Consider the following 24,652-nt stretch of genomic DNA (forward strand, 5'->3'; position numbering starts at 1 on the left):
GTGACCCTGAAAACTGTAGTGTGTGGGTGCATCTGAATGCCATCCTTTTCTAAGAAAAGTAGGACATATTTTTTACAATTCAGTATTGCATAATGATGTTCATGCTGAGAGCAATTTGTTGATTATACTAAATCAATTTTCTTTACATCTCGAAGTCTTTATACGCCCGAATGTGTTTGTATATGAGAAGACATTTTTCAGTTTCATGTTTCTTGGGTATTTTCTTTCTGTAAAATGTTGGCTTTACAAAATCTTGTCTAAAAGTTAAAATAGGTTGAAAAAGCCCTGAAGTTTTAAGCATATTGAAAAAGGGTACTTATATATAGAATACTTTAAAAGAATAAGCTTAAGTTCGAACTGAATATAATGTTTTTGGACACTTAAAATGTATTATATATAGCTTAAATTTATATTAAATGCAGTTAGCCAAATTTTAAAGTGTTTTTTGACCCTTTGTACATCTTTTAGCCTATATGTAATTTCATTAATCCACTGTTTTTGAAATGTGGTTAAAGAAGTGAATGTATATTTGACCATTTCTATTGAAACCTGTATGTCATGTATTTAAAAATATTTGTAATTACACATTTGTAATGATACTGTTGCAATTTAGTACTTTTAATACTGTATATAGCTACTTTAAATATTATATTGAATTACACACTAAAGTTATAAACATTTTCAAGTACTTTACATGTACTTTAGTATGCTAATCAACTAATCAAAATACTTCTATAAAACTTGACAAACGATTATTGAAACAATCATATAAAATGCACTTTAAAGTAAAAAGTATACTTTTTAAAGCGTGCAAAGAAACAGTCATGAAAGCGTGTGTGTGTGGGTGTGTGTGTGTGTGTGTGTGTGGGGGGGGGGGGGGGGTGCACAAGAAAATAAGGCAAAATACATTTCAAAAGTCAGAACAGTTCTGTGCAAAGTTTAGTGGTTGTAGATTGACCTCAAACCCAAGTTTGTACAATAACAGTTAGTGAGGATTCCTCAAGCAATGAAGAAATCTTATTCATTGGTATATGATTGCATATTTTCCAACTTCTCCCACTATCTCTCCCTCTCTCTCTCTCTCTCTCTCTCTACACACGCACACAAAGGTTTCTCCGGAGTCTCTCCCCTCCCTTCATCTGGCAGTCCGTCACCCCTCCTCCTCCAGCTGCTGATGGTCTGCTCATTCTCCTCAGTGAGAGCACAGCACACACACTCCTTCACAACCAGCCTCCTTCTCTCACATACACTCGTGTATGAAACTTTTCCGGCAGTATGTTCAAAACTGGATATTTTCCCCCGAGCAGCACAGATTTCTGGAACATTTGAACAATTTGAGCACTCAGTTGAGGAGAAGGAAGATCAACCAGCATTAAGTTATGAGGTGTGCTTGAATGAGCCACTGAGGAGGGTTTTTTCCTCTTGACACCGAAAGCTACTGAAGTTTTGCACATCAACAATGAGTCTTAAGAAGAGGAAACCAAGCATGGTGTTCAGCTGGCACAAGTCTTTTGCTATCCTTGCTCCTTGGAGGAAAGGTAAGTTGTGTGACTCAATATGCGATCTTTTCGTCATTGCTTCACCCAGTCAGCTCCATGCAACACCTGGATTTGCAGCACAGGTAGTAATTTGTCTGGCTGAGGTGCTGGAGGATATTTAGAAACCTGTCATTTGAACTCTGAGTTGTTATCTGCTTGGTTGAACATGGTTAGTGTTATCTTCAAAGAAACATTCATCTAACTATCATCAGATGAGTTCCACAGGTAGTTGGGCTGATGTCATTTCAATTAAGTTAGCTCTAAAAGCTGAGCTCATATAGAAAACCCACAAGCTTTAGCCACAGACTTTATTATATATATATACAGTGTTGTTTTCAACTGCAGTTGTAAGTGTTGCTTTGGTGTTAACTAGAAAAACATGTGGCAAAACAAGGGGCAGATTTGTGTTTAATTAGTAAGAAATTCAAATCAAACATCAGCTTAATGAGAAACAATTTATAAGCCATTTGTTTTGTTTTAGTGTGAATCACATAAGCATTTTGTCTAGACTTTATATTATGCAATTTTAATTGTGATTGTTCAATAGGGTTCTTGTTTCAGATGCCTTTCTAAACATCATATAACCAGAACAGTTTATGAACATAGCAAGACCTAAAATATCAGTTATATAAAAATTGAAATCGAGAAATTGAATACATAATCTGTTTCTATTAACTGTAAAAATAATTATATGATCAATAAGTTATGACAACATATGTTTTTACATTGCTTTTACATTGCAATTTTCAACTTTTTTTATAGGTTATACAAGATTCAACTCAGTTAAGGCAGCAACTTTTTTTCAGTCTATCATTCATCTATTGGTTTCTGGACTTATAAAGCATCAGTACATTTGTATTTCAAAAGAAATAGAGAATTTAACTTTAAAAAGCTATAATAAAACACTTATAAACCCTTTTTGGTTGTAATTAGAACCTTGCAAAACAGATATCAATGGGATTGTCTCTCATGTGAATGTTTATGTCTTGTACAGACTAAATTAGTTTAATAAGCAATTGTGATTCTCAATATGACAGTTCAAGATGATCAGTGTTACCATAGAGGAAGACAGTGAGGTAGACAGGTGTTTCAACCTCAAGCAAAACTCACATAAGAAACAGAGTGATATCAGATGTGAATGTTTTAGTGGTGACAGATTCTTGAGAGGGGCTCTTCTCCTCTACTTGAGTTATATTATACGTGACTCATAACTGCAAACAGGCACAGAGTCAAATTCTTCATGCGTAGGATCAGCCAGTGTGTGAAATCACAGACACACATGACTCAGTCAGGTAATACGGATATGAAGCTGTCCTGAAGGGACAAGACGAGAGATGTCACCATTATTGTAGTGACATTCAGATTGAGAGGGTCTCACAGAAAACTAATTCTTCACTGTTGTTTGTCAATTCTGCATTATTTGTACTTGTCATAAGTGGAAAACTGTAAGTAGAAAATCAAATTTGACTCTCTCTCTCAAAAAAAGGGGATGGGGGAGAAGAGTGGGGTGAGTTTGCCTGAAGGCTTGACTGATGTTACTGCTCCCGCACATTCTTGCCTTATCCTAATGCTGTTAGATAATGAAAGACTGGGCCGTTCAGCTCACATTGATAATGTGCTTCTGGAAAGACTCCTTAGGGTCAAAACCATTGCCTTGGGGGAGCATAGGGAAAATGCTCTGGCATTGTGATGAGAGAGACAGAGAAGTGTGAGGCACTAAAGGTCTGCTGGCTTTAGATTAGGAAGAAGGGAGAAAAGGTGTAGGGCTGTATTTCACACCTCATCAAACCTGACATCTGGCCTCTGTCACCTCCTTCAGCAAGGAGCAATTCAGGCAGAAAAGTCAATGGATTACAACTTTATTTACAATCTGGGAATCGTGAATGTGCGGTTTGCCTATAAGAAATTCATCTCAATTACACTAGGGGGTTTTGGGTGTTTTTTTTTTTTTTTTATGTTTTGCCCCTTGGGAAAAAGAAGTGCACTTGATTGTACTGTATTGCACTTGTAGTGTACTTCAAATCTTAAAAGTATATATTTTAAAAAGCTAAACTTGCAGATAATGAAATAAAACGCAACTTAAGTGTACTTTATACTGTATGTTTCATGACTGTTTCTTAACACACTTCAGTACACTTTAAAAAATGCTCTAATGTCAAATTAAAAGTTTCTCTTTATAGTACATTTTAAATCATTGTTTTAATAATCTTTTTCCAAGTTTTAAAGAAGTACACTTATATTGATGTGTTGACTTACATACTAAAGGACTCGTGCATACTCGATTATAATTTTAGTCTTACATTTTAACTAAATTGCAACTTCATTATTACAAATGTTCATCATTACAATTTAAATATATGACATACAAGTTTCAATAGAAATGACATTAATGTATATTTTTACCATAAAGTCTTGTCAGAACATACTTCAAAGACAATATTGTAATTCTAAAGTTACATATAAAGATGAACTTAAAGGGTTAGGTCACACAAAAATGAAAATTCTGTCATCATTTACTCACCCTCAAGTCGTTACAAACCCATAAGACTTTCGTTCATCTTTGGAACACAAATCTTCAAATTTCGACCGACCGCTTTATATGATGAACAGAACAAACCTCATTGGTTCTTGCAGAAGCTCAAACGTTCTGCGTAACACGAGAATGAACCTCATTGGTTCTCTCACGTCAAGCGAACCTGTTTGAGCTTCCGTTTACCACATCTGATGTGTGAGTTAATGTTTTTATGTGAAGAAAAGCCTAAATTCAATCTGTTCATCATATTAAGCGATTGTGTCTCTTCAGAAAATTTGGAATAACCTCTCAATTCATATGGATTAGTTATACGATCCCTTTATGAACTTTTTGAAATGTCAAAGTGGTAGTTGCGCAGACTGTCAATGGAGGGACAGAAATATCTCAGACTTCATTTAAAATATCTCCATGAAGGTAAGTAAATGATGCAGATCTTCAGTTTCCATTCAACCACTCTAGTGGTTTTACAGTGCTATGCATAAGTTTAGACACCCATACTAAAGTTGACTAAAAAGAGGAATAAAAAATCATCTTTTGGAAACTGAACTTAATGCCTTAATTAAAAAAAATTAGGAAAAATCCAACCTTTAAGGACACCAATTTTCTTTGTGAATGAATAATGTATCGTAAATAAATAAATGTTCTTCCTTAAAATACAGGGTGCATACGTTTGGACACCCCTATGTTAAATTCCCATAGAGGCAGGCAGATTTTTATTTTTAAAGGCCAGTTACTTCATGGATCCAGGATACTATGCATCCTGATAAAGTTCCCTTGGCCTTGAGATTGAGATACCTAGAGATTGGCATGGTTTTATTTCAGTTAGCCTAATAGCTAGTTTGATTTGCATTGAGAGATGATCTTATGGAAAGTACCCCATGCCAATCTCTAGGTATGGTGAAGGCTATGTGATGATGTGGGGCTATTTTAATTCCAAAGGCCAAGGGAACTTTATCAGGATGCATAGTATCCTAAAAAAAAATAAAATACTTAAAAATAAAAATCTGCCTGCCTCTATGGGAATATAACATAGGGGTGTCCAAACTTATGCACCCTGTATTTTAAGGAAGAACATTTATTTATTTACGATGCATTATTCATTCACAAAGAAAATTGGTGTCCTTAAAGGTTGGATTTTTCCTAATTTTTTAAATTAAGGCATTAAGTTCAATTTCCAAAAGATTTTATTTTATTCCTCTTTTTAGTCAACTTTAGCATGGGTGTCTAAACTTATGCATAGCACTGTATTTAGCACAAAGGGTAAAATGAGAAATAGTAATACTGATGCAATTTATTAAATATAATATATAAGTTCCTGTGTTATGGCTTGTAAGACCAGAACTTCAATGCTATGTTAAAACAGTCCATATATGGATTCTAGCAAACCGATTATTAGCTCACGTGCTCTCGGGGTCATTCAGTCTGGCCACCCATGTGCTAACAGGGTTCTGACATTCTCCTGGCTGTAAAAATAGAAGACCTGCCCTGGCCTGCCTCTGACCTCTCCACCCATAATCACAATGGATGTGTCTACAGACAAGATCGTCCCACTATACTTATCCCACTGCATCCCCTAACAATACTGTCGTAGCTGAAACTCATTTAGAAAAACGCTGCACTTCAATTCAACAAAAGCTGTGGTTTTTTATGCTAAGAACTATTTTTGGTTTACAAACGAAGACTCCTAAACAGAGCTCACCTACCACATTCAGCATGCTAAGTTTTAAGGCTTTACTCATGAAAGTAGACTAAATGTATGTATCCAAAACCATTTATCAGTCATGAGCAGTAAATACGTAATATTTATGGCAATGAACACCCTTATAATTATGATAAAATAGGGTGTCTGTCTGCATATGGCTTCAGTTGCACGTCATGTCAGACGTGATGATGTAAAAAGAACTGATGAACCGGTTCAGAGAAGTGAATCAGACTTCCCATCACTGTCAAGAGTGCATAGCTGTATATCATCGTACTGACTGATGATACTAATAATGTCAGGTAAACTGAGTCCGTAGCCTCTAATTTTGTGTTCGTAAAGCAGAACTCACAAACATAGCAGTGTTGAAATGTGGTAAACATGAGTGGGTGAGGCCAGATGGAGTAAACATGTTCTTGTCGAAGCTTGTGAATTCTTCACATTTCATCCCCGTGAATGTTTCTATCGAGGGCCTTTAATGATTGTCACATTCTTCATCTCAAATGAATAGCAGCAAACTTTTGGTTATTGAAGCAGACTTTTCCTCTCCCTTTCAGGACAGATAATTGACACAATATGTTTTTTGAGTAGTTATGTCTCGCAGAAATTCTTCAAATTAAATGTTTATTAGACTTTGCCTTAAAAACATCACTGACCTATAATATCCATCTGGAACATATCAGTATTTTTTTTACCTTCACACACTTTACACTGGAGCAGATGATTCCAGGATTCCTGAATGTGAACAGAGTATTTTATCAGCTCAAAAATGTGAGGAACTTGCCAGTTGTACACAGTGAAAAACATTCTCCGCTGACCTAGAAGAAAAACACTACTGCAGGTGGCATGTGACTAACAGTGCTGCTTTAAAAGAGAGAGAAAAAAATCAGTGAATAAGAAAATATGCACAAAGCAACCTCGAAAGATTATGGAGGCCCATTTCCGCCACACAAGGAAAATAAATCATGCTTTGGTAAATAATAATTATGACATAAAAAGCCGAAATTATAACATACTATGTCATCATTTTGAGTTTAAATTACGACATACTCACATATTTGTGAGATAAAAGATAAAATTATGACATAAAAGTCAAAGTTCTTACATACTGGGTCAAAATTATACATGAGATACTGAGTTATAATTATAGATAAGAAATAAAAGTTAAAATTATAACTATAACACAAGTCAAAATTATGATATAAAACATCATAATTATTACATTATTACATGTTATGACTTTTTTCTCAACTTCCACGTATGTCATAATTTTGACTTTGCATATTGTAATTTCGACTTTTTATCTCATAATGACTTATCTCATAGTTTAGACTTTTTATGCCATAATACAATTTTTAAGCACAAAATTATGACAAAGTTTCATGATGGACTAAGCAGTATTTTGTCTTATGTGGCATCCAAAGAAGACTGACAAAGACTGTCTGCAAAATGATGTGTCGATATTCCTATAGTGTTGTACCTGCCTTTCACTCCTGAAATAATCCCCCATCAGATTTTTGCAGCCTCCCGAGTGATAAGGACCAGAAATATGTGGGGTTTGATTCCCGCCAACACTATCATTGACCTGTTTTTATTTTCAATGCATTATACTCTGCAGAATGAAGGACCTTAGCATTACTTACATTCCTGGCTGCCAGGGGCTAGCGAGGGCTTTTTGATCTCTCTTTACAAGCGGCCACGTCTGAGCGATGTTAATTGAAAACCGAGGGGGATTTAGATGCTGACTACTTGCCCCTACTGAGTGGCATCAAAAATGTCCCACCATCAGCAGTTCTGTAGTCTCAGCTGGAGAGCACGGGTGTATGAAAGACTGACCCAATGGGTCGGTCTAATTGACCTGTAGAAATTAGCTAAAATATTATTCAGGGCCTCACATAGAGAACTCCAATTACTGTATGCTTGGGTTTCATGTTGGGACTGCTTGTAGGTAATTATCGGACAATATACTGTTTTTTTCAGTCTCTTATGTTTCATATTTGCATGGCATGGTGCAGAGCAGCCCACTACAGTAAACTCTGATGCTGCTGTATTTCACGGATGTTTCTTCAGATATTATAGTGTCTTCTTGCACTCAACATGGACAGACACATTACCGTTCCTGGAAATTTGAATTCAACCTAGTTCGCAAAAAAAGGATTAGAGTAATATGAAACAGGACCTGTTTGTTCAACACGATCCCATGAAAGTGCGTATCTGTAGCACAAATTTTACTTCTCGTGCCATTCATACGCCCAAAATAGTTTTTGCGTGCAAATAATACACACTGTAAACCCATTGGGTAGGTGTGTAGGGCGTGCGTATTACACGCCATAAAGTGCGTATCATATGCATGCGAAAACTGCGTATCATATGCGCGCAAAAACTATTTTTGGTGTATAAATGGTACGAGAAATTTAATATGGTAAGATTTTTAAATTTTTTTTATTTAGATTAGATAAAATTGAACAATGAAGTCTGTTTGTAGTTGATTTTACACAAGAGTTACTGGAGTCCAGGTGTTGTGTACACACATGGGTTTATGAGAAAGGACTGTAAAAACACAGGCACTGATTTGAATGGGAAAAAACCTGGAGCAGAAGCGAAGGTGGTATGACCTCACGTAATTGAAACACTATCAGTGTTTTCACAGTTACTATCCAATCTGAAAAAAAAAGATAATAAATTATTTTCTCTTAGAACACATGGAAGTGCTTATTATTAAAAGTGACACAAAAAACACTATATCGAGCTGGGAATGGCTAAAGTCGCTATTATTGTTATCTTTTTCAAGGCCTCATGAAATAACTTAGCCTACCATATGATTTCTAACCTAACATTGTATCGGTGTGAAGAGTATGTCAAACTTTGAGGTCATGGCTAAAAGCTGTTTAAAAGCCAATTTCCTCACAGTATGTAAATTAGTGAAGCATTTCCTTCTAAAAATATTCAGAATGAATATCCTGTGAATCTTCTAATTAACCATTCATTTCCACTCCACTGAGAGCCTCTCGTCACACCTCTTCCTGACAATCAAGATAAAAGCAAAACAAAACAAGAGACAAAACTAAAAACTAAAAGAGAACTGTGCTATATACTTATTTATTTAATTTATCTCGACTGACAAGTGCATTTAAAAGTCCTCCACTTTTTTCAGTTGAAGATGCAAGCGCAGACTTTTATTATGGAAACAGTGAGATGAAGACATTATATGAATGACACCTGAAATGTATTAGATTTCTAATACTATGAAAGAGATGAGCCTCATCATGAAGCTAATGCACAGATCAAAGATTAGAACAGGACAGAACTATATGGCTCTTTGTAGAAAACTGACGCTAAAGAATGCTTTATAGTGAGATAAGCTCTCTTCTTTCTGCATAGGAAAGCATGTCTGCATACAAATTCTTTTAAATGACTTGAATAATGTGAGCTGAAGTATGCAGTGAAATTTAGCTTTACTACTGTCTCTACACAAGTGAGAATTTTTCTAATACCAATGCTTTAAAGCTGCTAAAGTTTTTTTTTTTTTTTTTTTTTGTGCAATTTGAAATATTTTCCCCTTTCCCAATTTAATGTTTAGAGACAGATATAAGTCCAGAAGATAGTTGGTTTCCCTGAGAAGTGTAAACATTGTGGCTCTGTGGTGATATTGAAATATTACTGTTTGTTTGAGCATTTTGTCCAGCCAATGGAGTGAGTTTGGTTGGGGCAATCTGTTTGATAGTCTTCTGGAAACAAGTTTGAAAATAATCATAATTTTTGCATTTCCATCTGGTGGTACTAGTTGCGCATTACAAAATTTCAAAATAACTTTAACAGGGATAATGATTACGGGATTTTATGAATTGATGGTATTTAATGATTTTAATATTGTGAAAATACAAAATTATTAAAACGTTTTTATTTGTTTTGCAGGTAAAGGGGATATTGTTTTAGAGAATGAAGTTGTACTAACAAAAATGAAGCTCCTCAACAACTTCCCTGAGAAACTACTAAATGTTGAGGATTCCATTTCAACCATCTCCATTTCAATGTCTGAGCAGGATAACAGAGAGCCTCTCCAGGCTGATGAGGTGATCTCCATCCATAGCGCTGCTCCTGATACAACCGTGACTGAATCTAAAACAGACTATCTATCTTCGATTTTTGCTGATTCTGAGCTTCAAAGATTATATAAATTTGAATCTGAGGACTCTGGGGTCGAGATGACTAGTGGAGCAACTTCCCCATCCACCCCAACTGGTTCAGAGCAAAGCTTTGTGGTCCACAGTAGAGGGTCTTCATGTGACTCTGGCAACCTGAACTCTCATGTACCTGCTGACAATCCTCTTGAAGACAGTTCAGTCTTTTTGGAAACTGAACAAATATCTTGTAAATGTGCTGAACAAGATACTCTTACCATTCTGGGAGACAGAAGAGAGGATGAGAATGCTGCTGATGATGATTTAATAGACCTGATAGCAGATTCAGAGAGGTCCGAGGACAGAACCCTGAGGAATACCATGGAGAACTGTGAAGATGAAATTGAAATCATATCAGCACAGGTGGAAATAACAGGCACTGCAATGGCCGAGGACACGGTGTCAAGGAACCAGTGTTCTATTGAAGCTTACGATGGTGAAACAGGACCTGAATTTCAGCAACAGCCTTTGAGGAAAAGCACAACCAGCGACAGCTTGGATGAGTACATGGAAGAGTGCTGCAGGCTAAGTGAGGTATAGCAAGCATTTAAATGTGATTTAAACAAGAACATTATGCTCTTTTTTTACCTCACTGCTATGAATTACACAGCATTTATGGGAGAATTATGTTTTTTATTAGTCTTTTCTAAAGATAAGGTATTTTTAATGAAAATCAAAAACAAAGGCGTGTACTGTAAAAACAGTTACAGATATGTAGGAATGTCTATCAAATAGAAGTAAACATCTGAAATGGTGTTTACCTATTTTACTGGAAAACAAGAAACAACAAAAACTTTTTTAGGAGATCCGCAGTCTAAATAATGTCTTTGAAATTAAGTTGTTTCATACCCCAGTGAAAATCAGAGTGAAATGCTCTTCCTGTCAATCAAGTTCACAACGATCGTTTACCACTGCTAAACACAACATAATATAATGCATCCAGAAGTTAAGCACTTCATTGAAATTATGTGAACTGAAAACAGTCCTTTGTTCTTAAAATGTAAGATGCAAGTGCAGAATGTGAAATTAAGCTGTTTGAGAGATGAAGGGTGTCAGTGAAATATTCATTGTGAACATGGTAAAATGAATAGCTTCTGTTTACAGTTTAGAAGCACACACATATCCTTTCTCATTAGCCGTAATGACGCTCTTTCCACAGCTTGACGTCATCAGCTCATCACTGAGTGTGTATGCTATATGACCAAAAAGGCAAACAGGATAAAAGCCTTCCTGTCAGCACTGTTTCCGTAGAATTTTTTTTCTTTCTAAAGAAACGGCTTCTTTTAGCATTTCTGCTGATTTGTAAAGTTTTTTTCCCCACGAAATGAAAATATAGCACACAAAAATGAGCACACCTCAGCTCGCTTCCAACTGGATCTAAAACGTTATGAGCTTGTCCACTTTCGACCACTTCCAGGTAGTCGAAAACGCATTCAACCGGATTGCTTCCATATAGTAGACATTTATGTGGTCGAATGTGTTCGAACAGCCACAAAAGACCGACAAACTCTCTGCCTACAGACTTGATGCGTAAACATTATGGGAAGCGCACTAACCAGACGGGATTTTAAACTTTGCCGGCTGGAGACCCAAGTTAGGTTTGAAGACGAAAAATGTACCAAGCACAATGTTCTCTCACCATTCCTGATTTCTAACACGCACTCAGTGTTCGCCGTGGTATTGCGGCTTCCAGAGCAGAAAGCTGATGCTCTCCGTGTGTTTTTCCGTCGTCAGTGGGCACGTTCATATGTAAATTGCGTGAGCTTATTTTGTCCATTAGATCGAAAGGCCTATAAACCCTCTCTTCGATGAAATCAGGACAGAAGTTGTTTAAAGTGGACAAAAGAGACGTATTAAAATGCCAGTGGCCAGTGAGTCTCCCTCGTCTACTTTTGATCCGATCGACCAAAACGCATCTTAATAGCAGGTGTAAACAGGGCCTGAGATGTGTGCTGGAGTACAGTTTTGGGAGCTGAGAGGATGTTCTGCGGGGTGTGCTGTACAGATCTCTCCCCTTTAACGTGGCCGCCACATCACACAGCACCTGTTCATCTGTGTTGAGAGAGCATGCAGATGGCTGAGTCGATTACAGCTGCAACAGCCAATGCAATGCCTCTCATCTGGACTGTTTCCCTCAGTCCACCATGCTCGTCCAAGCCTCCCTGGATGCATCAAACAGGTGTCAAATAGCTCAAATTACTCACATATTTATCCAAATAATGCCTCTTTGATAGCTCCTAGGTCTTTTGGTGGCCAGTGACTGGACTTTTTTTTTTTTGACGAATGGTCGACTTTATGGGAGCTGCGATGACAGGTAGCCAGGGCGGTAAACTCGGCCCTCATCATCACCTGTCACCACAGCTAATAAGCTAATTCCCTTGCCTGTTAAATGGAGCTCTGTGGCCTGAGGAAGAGGATATTGAAAAGGGACTATGAGCTTTTTTCCCATCCGCTTCAAACATGGCGACTTCAAAGGGCCTCCCTCCTCCTCGTTTCTAATCTGATTTGTTCCCAACTTATGAGGGTAGGAAGGACACAGAGCTACAGTGAAGATTTAACTGTACAGCAGGTGTATGCCAATCACAATAGACTGATTGTTTACTTATATTATATCATATTTTCTGCACTTATTTAGGGGGAAATTGAGAAAACAGTTCTACGCTTTTAAAGGGATATTTTACTCAAAAATAAAAATAAATCACTTAATCGCCCTCATTGTCATTCCAAACCTGTATGACTGTGTCTTTTGTGAAACACAGAAGGTGTCTTAGTGTTTCAGCATTCCAAACCCCCCATATGTGACATAAAACATGTCACAGTTGCACTTAATAAACCCTTTATACAGCCATAACTCAAAACTAAAGATAGCATAGCCATATCATAGGCTATAGCATAGCATAGCATAGCCTTTATACAGCCATAACTCAAAATAGATGAAAGCATAATCAAATTAGCCCAAATATTTCAGAAATGAATGCACAGGGGGCAGATGATGTACAACTTCCAGTTCTGTGGAGTCCTGTGAGCTCAAATTATGTGTGGCCCAGAGCAATCAGATACGGACCAGCGAAGGGACAGCTTGTAGAAAGGCTCATTCGCAATATTTAAAGATGGCATTGGGAATTATAAAACATGTAAAAGAGATTTAGACTCTCATATGTTAATCAAATGCATGTGTTCGGCTGGTTGCCAGCTAGCTTGAATATGTTAGTCTCTCTGTATGTGGTATAATGGGACATTAAAAGCATTTTTGAGTCTCAGTTGACGGATGTGTGGAGCAGGGCGAAATATGGTATCAGGGAGGAATGAAGACAGCGTAATTGCTGTTGCCCTTCTGGAGCTCCTCAGCCACCCCCAGGACAGCTACAGCTGAGGAGTTGAATTCCTCAGCTGTAGCACATAAACACAGTCATAACGCCAACATTTCCATAATGCGAGTGTTAGGCTTTAATCTAATGATAGATGAGGCGTGGAGACCGGCGCTGTGTGTGCCACATCTAGCCTCAAACTTTTGGCTGACACTCCGGAATGTGACGTAACAGGTCGTGACACTTAAAGGATTTTCAATGGTTTTCAGATACACAGAAAAACACAGGATATATCAACATATCTAGCAGGACGTCTTTGGATAAATACACAAAGCTTGTTTTGTGAGAGATCATATCAGCCAACAATATTAGTTCTCAGCTTTGTTTAAGGCTCATAAGCGCCAGTACAATAAATTAAAATATAGTGCTAACTTCAAGAAGAACACAAGCACCATGTATCTCCCTCAGGATTTAACAGTATCACCTAAGGTCACAGTATTGGGTTGTGATGGGCCGTAAATTAATCTTTAGAAAAAAACAAGTGAACCTGGAATAATCGTCTGACAGAGGAATTATGCGTTCTGTAGTTTTACAACAGCTGTTTCCATCCACCTATTTTTATGCACATTTTGGGATATTGCATAAAATAAAACACTGAATGGAAACGCCAAGATGTGCATAAACTCTAAAAATGCACATAAAAAACGTACGCGCTCTATTGATTTTTATCCAATAAGAAAACATGCACATAAACTACGATGGAAACACATTTACCGAATAAACCAACAAAAAGCTCACGTGACTTTGCCTCAACAGAGGATGTGATTGGATAACTGGACTAACCAGCGGACCAATCGCATCGCACAGCAGATCAATGTTGGTTTGATTATTCTGAAATGCCTGAGCCAAAGTCTGTCATCTGAATGATGTGTTTTAATTCCCTCTCATGATCACATTCCCAAACACCAGCATCTGAACGCAAGATAAAATGACAGCGTTTATTGCGCTTCGTCTGCGCATTTATGATTTAGGATAAAAGAGCCAGTATTTCTTCCCCCGATTCCAGCAACTTCCATTTTTGTTACAGATGTTTTGCGCTAATTTCCCAGGAAGTGACAATCTTGTTCTTTCTAAATCTCATCTAATCAGCTTCTGTATCTATATGTTGAACTCACCATTGTTTTCAATGTTCTTGATTACCACCATAAAAATCCATATACCTTTTCCTATATCTCTGAATACACATCTGGTTCCTCATTCCTCTCCAGTTGTGTCACATTTAGTATTGCTTTAAAACAGACCCAGTGAAATATTTCAAATAAAAAAGGATTATTTTCTCAGACACGCCTGAATGGGTTTATAATATCTTCCCTCATACACAGAGCTTATGTAATTATAAAAATATTGTTTTTGCAATCCAACCCAGAGGCATATGCACAATTGTTTTCCCCAGTTTGTTTTGATCTTCAGTGTACGGTTTAAAAACCACATCCTCACAGCAGAAAGAGCTAAATCATCAATAACCACAACGTCAAGCTTAAGTGTTAACAGCTTTATAGAAAATCATCTCCATGTTGTTTTTGTGTGTGTATGGGAAAACATTCCCCGCTTTGTTTCAGGGTCTGTGCAGAAACGCACGTGAGAAACGCAGATCCTTCACAATGAGAAGAAAATCAGGGGGAGAAAGGGAGTGGTGCTTTCCCAAACATTTGTGTCTTCCCTTCTCCTGGGTCACTAGGGATCCTGGGCAAGGGGAAGCAGATAAGATCTGTCATGTTTCTGCAGTCATAAAGGCCTGGAACAATTACTTTCCTTTGGCTACCCCACATCAAGCATCAGTGCTGGTTGCTGCTTTATGAGAGAGCACCTGGTTGTGAGCCACCTGTCTACAAATGTGTAGAGAAAGACTGTAGTTATTGTTTAAGTCCAAGCCTGAAAGAGCCTCAAAGAGACACTTTAACAAGTTTTGTTTACTTTAACAAGGTCTTGTATAATTTTTGGTGTCAAAAAAGTTACAGAGTATAAGTGGACATCAAATTAAATACGAAATGTCTTATATGATCCATCTAAATCAAATATGGAAGTGTGATAGTGCAGTGTTACTAGAGAAGCATGAGAAAAGTTCATGTTCAAGGGAGCAGAAGCGTGACCTGCCGAGGATCTCACACTCTTTCTGAGGAAACGAGTGATGTCAGCTCCTAGTATTTCATATCTCCGTCATGTCCTCTATTGTTTAGCCCCTGTGTTTCCATTAATGCTGGGCTTTGGGACTGGATTGGACGCAAGTGGCACGGAAAAGCTTTCGGGGTGGAAAAGCCCGAGACCTGAACTCACATCCTGCTTTTGTTGGGACACTTTTTGGAATGTTGATGATTGTATAAATATTTGTTCAAAATTTCCTTTGAATTTGTTTTAAAACCGTGAGCATCTGCAGCTACAACCAAAGATGGAAGGATGAGTCAACAAATAAACAACAGGAACCGGATCTAACACGTTTCCTAATGATAAATCACACATTTAAACTAGTTACCTTCAGTTTCAAAAGCAAAAGCAAATTCAAGCTTTCAGTTCTGTGGGGTCCAAACACTTGAGACTTGGATTTTATTTTTTTTCATAAAGCCATTTCAGCGAATTATGTTTCCATCCACAGATTGGAACATCGCATAAAACATTTGCAAATGAAGCACCATTTCCATCCAGTGAGTCGAAGAGAACAAAATCGTCACTTCCTGATAAACTGGTGCTAAATATCACTAAGAAAAGTAGGAGAAGCCACTGTATATAATCATTTTTGTATATATTTCTTGCATCTCAGAGCGTCCAGATGAAACTCAATAAAGTGTTATCTTGCTATTGGAGGCAGATGCTGCTGTTTGGGAACCCAGTCTTGTAAGGGTTCTGGGAGGTAATTATACTGAACCACTTTGACGAAAGACTTTGCTCAGGCATTTCAGAACAACCAAAACAGCATGTCAGATGTGGTGCAAAAAGATCGGTCCGCTGGTTAGTCTGGGATATGCCGTCCCATCTTGCAAAATCACATGATGCGCATCGAGGAATTTATTTGGTAAATGAATTTCCATTGTAGTTTATGCTCATGTTCCAACTCAAACGAGCTCATGTGCTGTTTACGCACATTTTTGTAGAATTTATGCACATCTTGGCGTTTCCATCCAGCATTTTTAAGCGATATCCCAAAATGCGCATAAAATAGGTGGATGGAAACATAGCTAGTGTCAGTATCGGTTAAAAAAAAATGAATGATGTACAGTTGTCTAATGATAGTTGGTCTCCAGGAATGTGTCAATTTGTTTAATGAAATGCAGCGGTCTAGTTGGCAAACTCTATTTTAGACCATCTTGTTCATCTAAACGTGTTTCCAGAGCTGTGATAAATCCTATTAATGATTCCATTGAGATAGTAAAAATACTTTTAGTGTTAAATAATGGGTGGAGATCATGGTGCTTACGTCACCAGTTTAACACCCTCTGGTTCACCTGAACACCTGGAATGATCTTGATCAGTTACTGTGGGAACCTTTGCTTTGCTCTGTGCTCATTAGCCCATCAAATGAGCCATTGGCTTTCAAACAATAGGATACAGTTCACACTGTTCTTGTTGACTTATTTAACAAAAGTTACTTAACCCCCTATAGTGTACATAAACATCACCCTTATTTAGAGCCTACCTATTGTCCAGAGAGGGGTGGGGGGTCCTTACCTAAGGGAACAGTCCCACTCCCAGCCAGCATGAATATGTTTACAGCCCCCATTTTTACATTGTTTTTTGAAAAGTGAAATAAAATGAGTAGTTAACCGTAATGATTTTTCTCTCTGTCTCTGTCTTGACAACCAGGTGAACCAGGCCAATCAGTCCAACCCACTGGGCTCAGGACTGGGGTACCTAGAGCACATCTGCCAACTTATAGAGAAGATCGGTCAGCTACAGGAACACAACCTCCGACTACAGAAACAGATCTGTGGCCTGCAGAAGGATGGCCGAGTAATCAAGACTAAAGAGGTATCAATCGCCTGCCAGTGTTCATCTTTATAAGCTTGGCCCAGAGAGTAAAAAAAGTGTAGATCGAGTTTTGAAAACACATCATACTTCTCAATTTGAAACTGGTTAAAGATATTGCTGTAGGTCTGGGTTTGAAAGATGACGTCTTGGAATTACAATTTGTTGCGGGTCAAAGCCCCATATTGATGCCTGGGGCAAAGGATTATTGATTCATACTGCGTCAATGTAAATCCAGCTCTTTTGAGTGGGGTTTAGGGGTTTTCAGTCATGATGGATAAAAGTGTATTTAATAAACAGAGCTGCTGGGTTCAGCCCTTTTCGACCCGCACACAGATGGGGTATTCGTTTCAAAGGACCTGATGTCCCCTCACGTGGATTTCATTTGTTTTTATGCGTCCCATGTTGACATTATTCAGGACGAAAGTCTTTTCCTGTGTCTTTGTTTAGTGGGTCATTGAGAGAAGCTCTCTCAGTCATGAAATACGTTTTGTTTGATGAAAGGCCTGATTGAAAAGCAGATGAGTATTGATTTATACCTAACAAAAATTAATTTGCTAAACAAAATTAAAAATGGTCAAAAAAACAAAAACAAAAAAAAGTCAGGTCACACTTTAGATTAGGGTTCAATTCTCACTATTGACCAATTATTAACTATGACTTTTACCACAATAAACTCTTTACTGCTTATTAATAGTTAGTAAAGTAGTTGTTAACTTTAGGTATTGGGTTATGGATGTAGAATATGGTCATGCAGAATAAGGCATTAATATGTGGTTTATAAGTACTAAACAGCCACTATCTTAGTAATATGCATGATAATAAGCAACTAGTTAATAATGAGAACTGGACCCGACACTAAAGTGTTACCTTATGTCATTTAGCAGTTATTTACTGCAAAATGCCAACATGTGAATGAATTCTGGTAAATCATAAAGCTGTTCAGATTCAATTAAGTTAACAATGTGGAACCCATAAAAACTCAGCAAACGTGCTTGAACAAGAACAAGAGTGCACCTGGCTTGAATGTTATCAGCCAAAAGCCACAGGAGAAACATTGCACTTTTACAACGTTTTGTATAAAGTAATGGATGTTTTTCTAACATGTCGGCCTTTGTTTTTCCCTTTGGATTTGTACCTCTCCTGAATTAGTAACATAACTCCAAAATATTGAGACCAGGAAGGGAGCTTGTCTTTGTTGAATGCGGATGCAAGTTAGAAAGCTGGGTGCAACCCCCAGAAATGGGATAAAGCCTACTAACTCTTTCCCCGCCAGCATTAAAAAAAAAACGTTTACGAGACCCCCAGAATATTTTGTTTTATGAAAATCTGAACATGCAATAAATCAAAAGAAAGAACAGAGGCTTTGCTTTACTAAATTCCGCCAAAGGCAGGGAAATAGTTAAAAGGAAAAGAACTGAAAATGTCCCAAACGTATTCATGACATACATTTATTTGGCTAATTATGTATTTTTAAATATTTTCAAAATAAAATCAGTAAATCACGGTATATCATATCCTGTACAATACAAAAATTCATTGAAACTGCTATAGGTTGAGAGAATACTTTCATTGTTGTGGCAGGTTTCAATATCTCTCGGTGTTCTTGCTTTTTTCTATTACTGATGGAGGATAAAACTCATTTTTATAATTCCTGAGTGAAATTTGCTAACGTATTTAATATACCTTCCCTTTTGCCAGTCCTTTACCCCAGTCTCTTCTCTCTAGTCCTTTGCTTACCGACTAAAAGGCTGTGACAATATATTGCGTAGACGTCTTCCTGACCTCTGGATGCTGTGCTGTTGGATAAGAACAGTTTTGTTCATGGTTTTTCAGAGAGTCAACTCTAAACTGGCTCTGTCAGGTGGGCTCTGTCTGGCTCTGCCTCTGCCTTTAAGACTTTACATGGTCACAGTGAGTGAGCTCAGTGGGGAGCCTGCTCTTCAAAGTCATCAAAGAAAGCACGAGAGAAAGAGGGGCAAAAGAAAGGAGGACATTTAAAAAAATATTTTTTTTTACAGAAACCATGCATGCGTGCTTGCCTGAAATATTTTTGCCTTAGTTTTAGGTTTGGGAATCTAAACCTCACTTCCTGTGAGATCGGGGGAGGATTTGAGTGTGTGTACGCCAAAATCCACGCCAACGTTCACATTTATAAAAATGCTCTTTGATGAGGAAAAGTGCTTAGTGCCACGTCAGGGTCTAAGCAGACGTACACACTGTTCCTTATGGTAGAGAGTCGGAGTACTGCAGGTATTTGGAAATCTAAGCAATTCTTGCAACTCACCATTCTCAAATAAAGGATTTGGACGTTGACTAGTGCTCTTTTATGCCCTTTTATATCTTTTAAAAGACAGAGATCTGAAACCATTCAGCTGTGCACTGATCATTTGCGATTTATAAATGTCACTTCTAGAAGAGACATATGCAGTTTTTTTTTTCTCTGAATCACACATAAGCACATTGGAGAAATGAGCGTAAGATCAAATGTAGGATGTTTTTTATTTATTTTTTGCTCATTTTATAAATAGGGCCTCAGGTTGATACAATTTAAACTTATGAATTATCTCTTTGAATCAGTCAAACAACTTGTTCACTCAGTGAAATGCTCAGTAGTAAAAGTAGTGGAATCGTCAAGGAATCAAACATGTTTCAGTTGAATGTCAATTGTCAAATTCTTAATTCCTTAAAATTCCAAGAAGAAAAACGGTGACACATGAATAATTTATGGACCACACAGTGTGATCTCCCTGGGTCTTCGATTCCCTGGGCTGTGTGTGTCTTTGGAGAACAAGCAACAGGCAGCAACATGCTGTTACACACATCAAAAGGCAGGGGAACTCCTGAAACGTGCCTCAGTCTCCACTATAATGGACCAAGCTGTCTCGCCAGTCTCCTCTCTGGCTGTTTTACCCACCTACCCCTAAACCCACACAGGATGCTTTCATCTGTACTCATAAAAAGCATTCAGGACTCAAACAATATGCAGTGTCCTCTTACTCTCTTGTTAGTCCTACATGTTGATCTCTTCAGTTATCAGCCGTGACCAATCCGATCAAAAGATATGTTGAAGGATCTGGTGTTTTGGTTTATGGGACATTTAAGGTGAATTCTTTCTTTAAGGTTATGCTCATGCTTCTTTCTTCTCAAATACATCAAAAGATCTTCATGATGCATTGATACTTACAGAGGAATCAGTGTTCAGTGTTCAGCAAGTCTTTGCTCTCAGTGCCAACAACAACAAAATCCTTAGCAAACCGATCCACCATGGCATCCTCACCTCATCAATCAGAAAGCGTTTACCATGCAAATACAGATGTAACGGAAACAATAGGACAATCTTGGGTAAACAGATTTTGGGAGACATCTTATCACTTACACAAAACACTGTCATGTGATTTTCAGAGGCTTAAAACTCAAACTCTTTTTTTCCTAAAAAGCATAGGTTCTTGTATTTTGAATATTGTGTATTAAAATGCATCAGCCATATCGACTACACTGCACATCTGGTTTGGAAAAAGAATGTGTAACTATAAGAAAGATTGGTGGAAATGACACCAGCAGATTTCAGATGTTGAGGTGGTCCAAATGATGATGAGGAAAATGCTTAAAATAGTGACCCAGATTAAGACATTTCCCAAAGGAAAAGCAAAATCAGAGTCATTTTGATTTTGTCTCATGATTTAACTGTTGAGAGTGAATTTGAACTGTAGAGCAAATGGAGACTTTTGCTTCTCAATATGAACTTAAACTTTCAAGACCTAATTACCCGAGCTCTTATCATCATTTTAGAGCTCTGTACACAGAATGTGTAATAGAAAAAAAAGAGACACAAGTGAAGATGACTTTCTCATAAGATCTTTTTAGAAGTAAACCTTGATATTTAAATGAAATATGACTGATATCTCCATGAAAAGAGTAACCTTTAATAGTACAGTATATGGTCTATATCACTGCTGGATAAATCATGTCATGTAAGATAAAGATAACATCAAATAATGTAGGATTAGAAATTAACCATATCTTTAATGTAACATTTATGTAGCAGCAAGAAAACCCAAAATATATTGATTTTGTCAGTGAATGGACGTGTTTGAGGGCTTCAGTAATTTTACACTTGTATAAATCTGAACCAGATGTCTAATCTACGGGCCAAGTATGTGCTATCATCCTTGACCCATGGGCGTGAACATCAACAAATTGAATTTAGATTTCACACAGCGAACTATTTTGAGTGCTCTTCCATCCCAAATGACCACATTTTAATTTAGTTTTGGAGCATTTTATCTATACAAAACAAAAACTTTACAAATGTGTACATTTACAATGTATGCATATGCATTCATAAATAGATGATTAACAAAATGAATAAATAAAATGGCCTCAATATTTATATGTATGAGACAAATTCTCAATTCAAACTCTTTTTCAGGACTTTTTCATTCATCACTGCAGCTGTGGAGCAGCCAGCTTGGCCTTCCAAGAGCTCAAGAGACACTTTCACAGTGATCACTACAGCCTAACAGCATCAAGCAGCACGCTGTCTGACCTGACCACAATCCCTGAGGTCACGCGTATCCCCCTCAGGACAGGCGTGAGAGGTCAGTGTGTAAACACACCTGAAGTCATACATACAGGGATAAGATTAATCTGTGTTTACATTGACAAATGCTGATGATTAGTTTGAAAAAGCCATGGATGAAAGTTCAAAAATGTTTTGAAGTTTGAATATTATAGAAGATTATGTAGATAGACAGACAGACTGATAGATCTATCGATCTATCTATCTATCTATCTATCTATCTATCTATCTATCTATCTATCTATCTATCTATCAATCTATCTATCTATCTATCAATCTATCTATCTATCTATCTATCTATCTATCTATCTATCTATCTATCTATCTATCTATCTATCTATCTATCTATCTATCTATCTATCTATCTATCTATCTATCTATCTATCTATCTATCTATCTATCTATCTATCTATCTATCTATCTATCTATCTATCTATCTATCTAACCCCCTCTAAGTGTCCCACATATAAACCCTTGCTGTCCACGTAGCACTAAAGTCATGTTTTTCCTGGTTGCTTTCCTTCCATCTCATGTTCCATCAGGTGGGTGGGCGACCAAACATTAGTCTCTGGAGAAATGGGAAATGAACACTTTAGTGATAGGTGGAATTTCTGGAATTCCATATAGAGAGAAGACGCATATCTCAGGGATTCTGGGAATTTTTGAGGGCGGGAAAACAGAGCTAATGCATGTTTCAGTATCTATATGCACCACACCCTTCAGAGGACATAGAGTTAAGTCATAGATCACAAATTCACAAGAGTACATAGTCATTTCCTCTCATAGAGAGAACTATTTACGAGCATGTTTTCTCCTGTACAGATGGTGAGATGGGCTGTCAACCTGCTCTTCCCGTTTGGAAAAGGGGTCTGAATCGAAGAAGCTACACAGAGGGAGAAGCCAAGTACCTGAGCGACAGCGCTGAGGTCCTCTCTGCGCCTCACAGACGGGTGAGGCAGTTGAATTTCAACACACTGAATCACTTTGACAAACACACATCTTTCAACACTCAGGGGAAGTGGATTATAGTGAATGTTTGGTCAAGCCTCTCTGTCTCATGCATTGGTTTACTCATTAAATTAGTCTCGATTGGTAGTTTAGTCAACCGAAAAGGAAGTAGAGCCAGTTGAAACTGTTAGTCACATTAGCGACAATTATTTAGATGACAAAGCATTCCACTTCAGGGATGTGGAAATTATGACATAAGAGGGATAGTTAAAAACAATTGTATATTTCATTAACTGATAAATCATGTTAATATTCCAAAGTACTAAAATCTGTTTTGTAACTTTAAAGAACTTAAAAAAAGGTGGTAAAGAGAAAGCCACATGATGAATCAAAGTTAATCACAAGTAGCTTTTTCACAAGCTGAAGTAAATACTAATTATATAAAACGTGCATGGTGTCATATACAAAAACACCATCATGGTAACACACGACACTAAAAGGCTATAATGCAATAATGATTTAACAACACAAGATGTAACAAAACTTTAATTTATATAACTGATAACAAAAAAACTAAGAAGAAACATCAACTGTAAAGTGTCACACAGGTAATTCTGGGAATGTCAATTACAAAATGACTTGTTCTTTTATCACTTCTACAAACTGTACATATAACTGTGTAAAACAGTTTCCCATTAGATCCATTTCACTTTTTCGCCATATATAAAGGAACTTACGTTTAACCCCAGGTTTTAACCATATAATTTGTACTGTTTAAAATAATTTTGTACCTTTGTGTGTCTGTAGTTGAGTGAGAACTATAGTTGGGGAAGAGTGAAGGAACTGGTGAAGAAGACTAAACTGAGGAACCAGAGCAGGCTGGGACTGTCTTCAGGCTCCTTGAAGAGATCATGTCCACAGCTTTACCGGTACTCCATCCCTGTTTTCATAATAATTCAGGAGTTTCGGATCATTAGCACTCAAAACAATGGTCAGATTTGATCTCCCTCTGAAGGCTCATTGAATGTTATTTTATAAATAAATAGAATATATATTATTTCTAAAAGCCTGATCAACATTATTTCACAGACAATTAGTTTTGATATTAAAAATGAATCAGAATGGAAATTAATTCAAGCTTTGCACACTGCCCTATTGTGTTGTTCCCATTTGGACTACAGTAACTTCTAGGAAACTGCATCACAAACACAAGTAGTACTAATGGCTCTGCTCTTTTGATGTTATGACTCACTATGTGTCCATGATGCAAGATAAGACTCTCATCACAACCGAACGCTGGTAAACTGCTGGGCGTCCTAATCTCGTCTGAACGCTGCCTCCTCTTAAATACCTCAGCACAGGGCTCATGTGGTAGTCGGTGACTAGCACCACGTTGTATGAATGAGCAGAGAGCAGAACACTGATTAGGTATTGGATCTCATTCAGTCCAGGATTATACTTTTCTAGTATTTTGAAGTTTAAGTTTTAATGATTTTGTAATGTGCTTTTGTAATTTTTATTAGTTTTGGTAACACTATAAAGCAATATAAGCAGCAATATAATGCTTAATGGAAAATAAAGCGAAGATGACGAACAAACAACAAGGAAGAACAAAAAATAAACATTCAGTAAATACAAGTAAGAGTTGGTAGTTAGTCGCCAGCAGCTCCAGACAGACTTTGACCCTCAAAACTGTCCTGTTACTACAGCTAACATTACAACAACAGCATATCTTGGTCCTGTGAAACACCAAAACCAATGTTACTCAGTTATGGAACAGAAACCTTGGCGTCCGTTTTCAGGTCTTCCTGCTGAGATCTCTCCAGCACTGCAAAGCTTTTCTAAT

General features: G+C 37.3%; 1 protein-coding gene across 1 annotated transcript in view; it reads left to right on the forward strand.

The window, feature by feature from the left end:
- The first annotated feature begins 1,173 nt into the window (after positions 1 to 1,173).
- The window catches only part of LOC311279795 (uncharacterized protein), a 28,529-nt gene continuing 5,050 nt past the window's right edge, over positions 1,174 to 24,652 (forward strand). The window contains exons 1-6 of the mRNA XM_084391525.1: positions 1,174 to 1,538; positions 9,686 to 10,485; positions 17,115 to 17,279; positions 21,709 to 21,877; positions 22,681 to 22,808; positions 23,614 to 23,735. Coding sequence (XP_084247651.1) covers positions 1,460 to 1,538; positions 9,686 to 10,485; positions 17,115 to 17,279; positions 21,709 to 21,877; positions 22,681 to 22,808; positions 23,614 to 23,735 — 1,463 coding nt within the window. The 5' untranslated portion in view covers positions 1,174 to 1,459. The remainder of the gene's footprint in view (positions 1,539 to 9,685; positions 10,486 to 17,114; positions 17,280 to 21,708; positions 21,878 to 22,680; positions 22,809 to 23,613; positions 23,736 to 24,652) is intronic.

Source organism: Rutilus rutilus (assembly GCF_951802725.1).
Source record: "Rutilus rutilus genome assembly, chromosome: 20".
Classification (NCBI taxonomy): Eukaryota; Metazoa; Chordata; class Actinopteri; order Cypriniformes; family Leuciscidae; genus Rutilus; species Rutilus rutilus.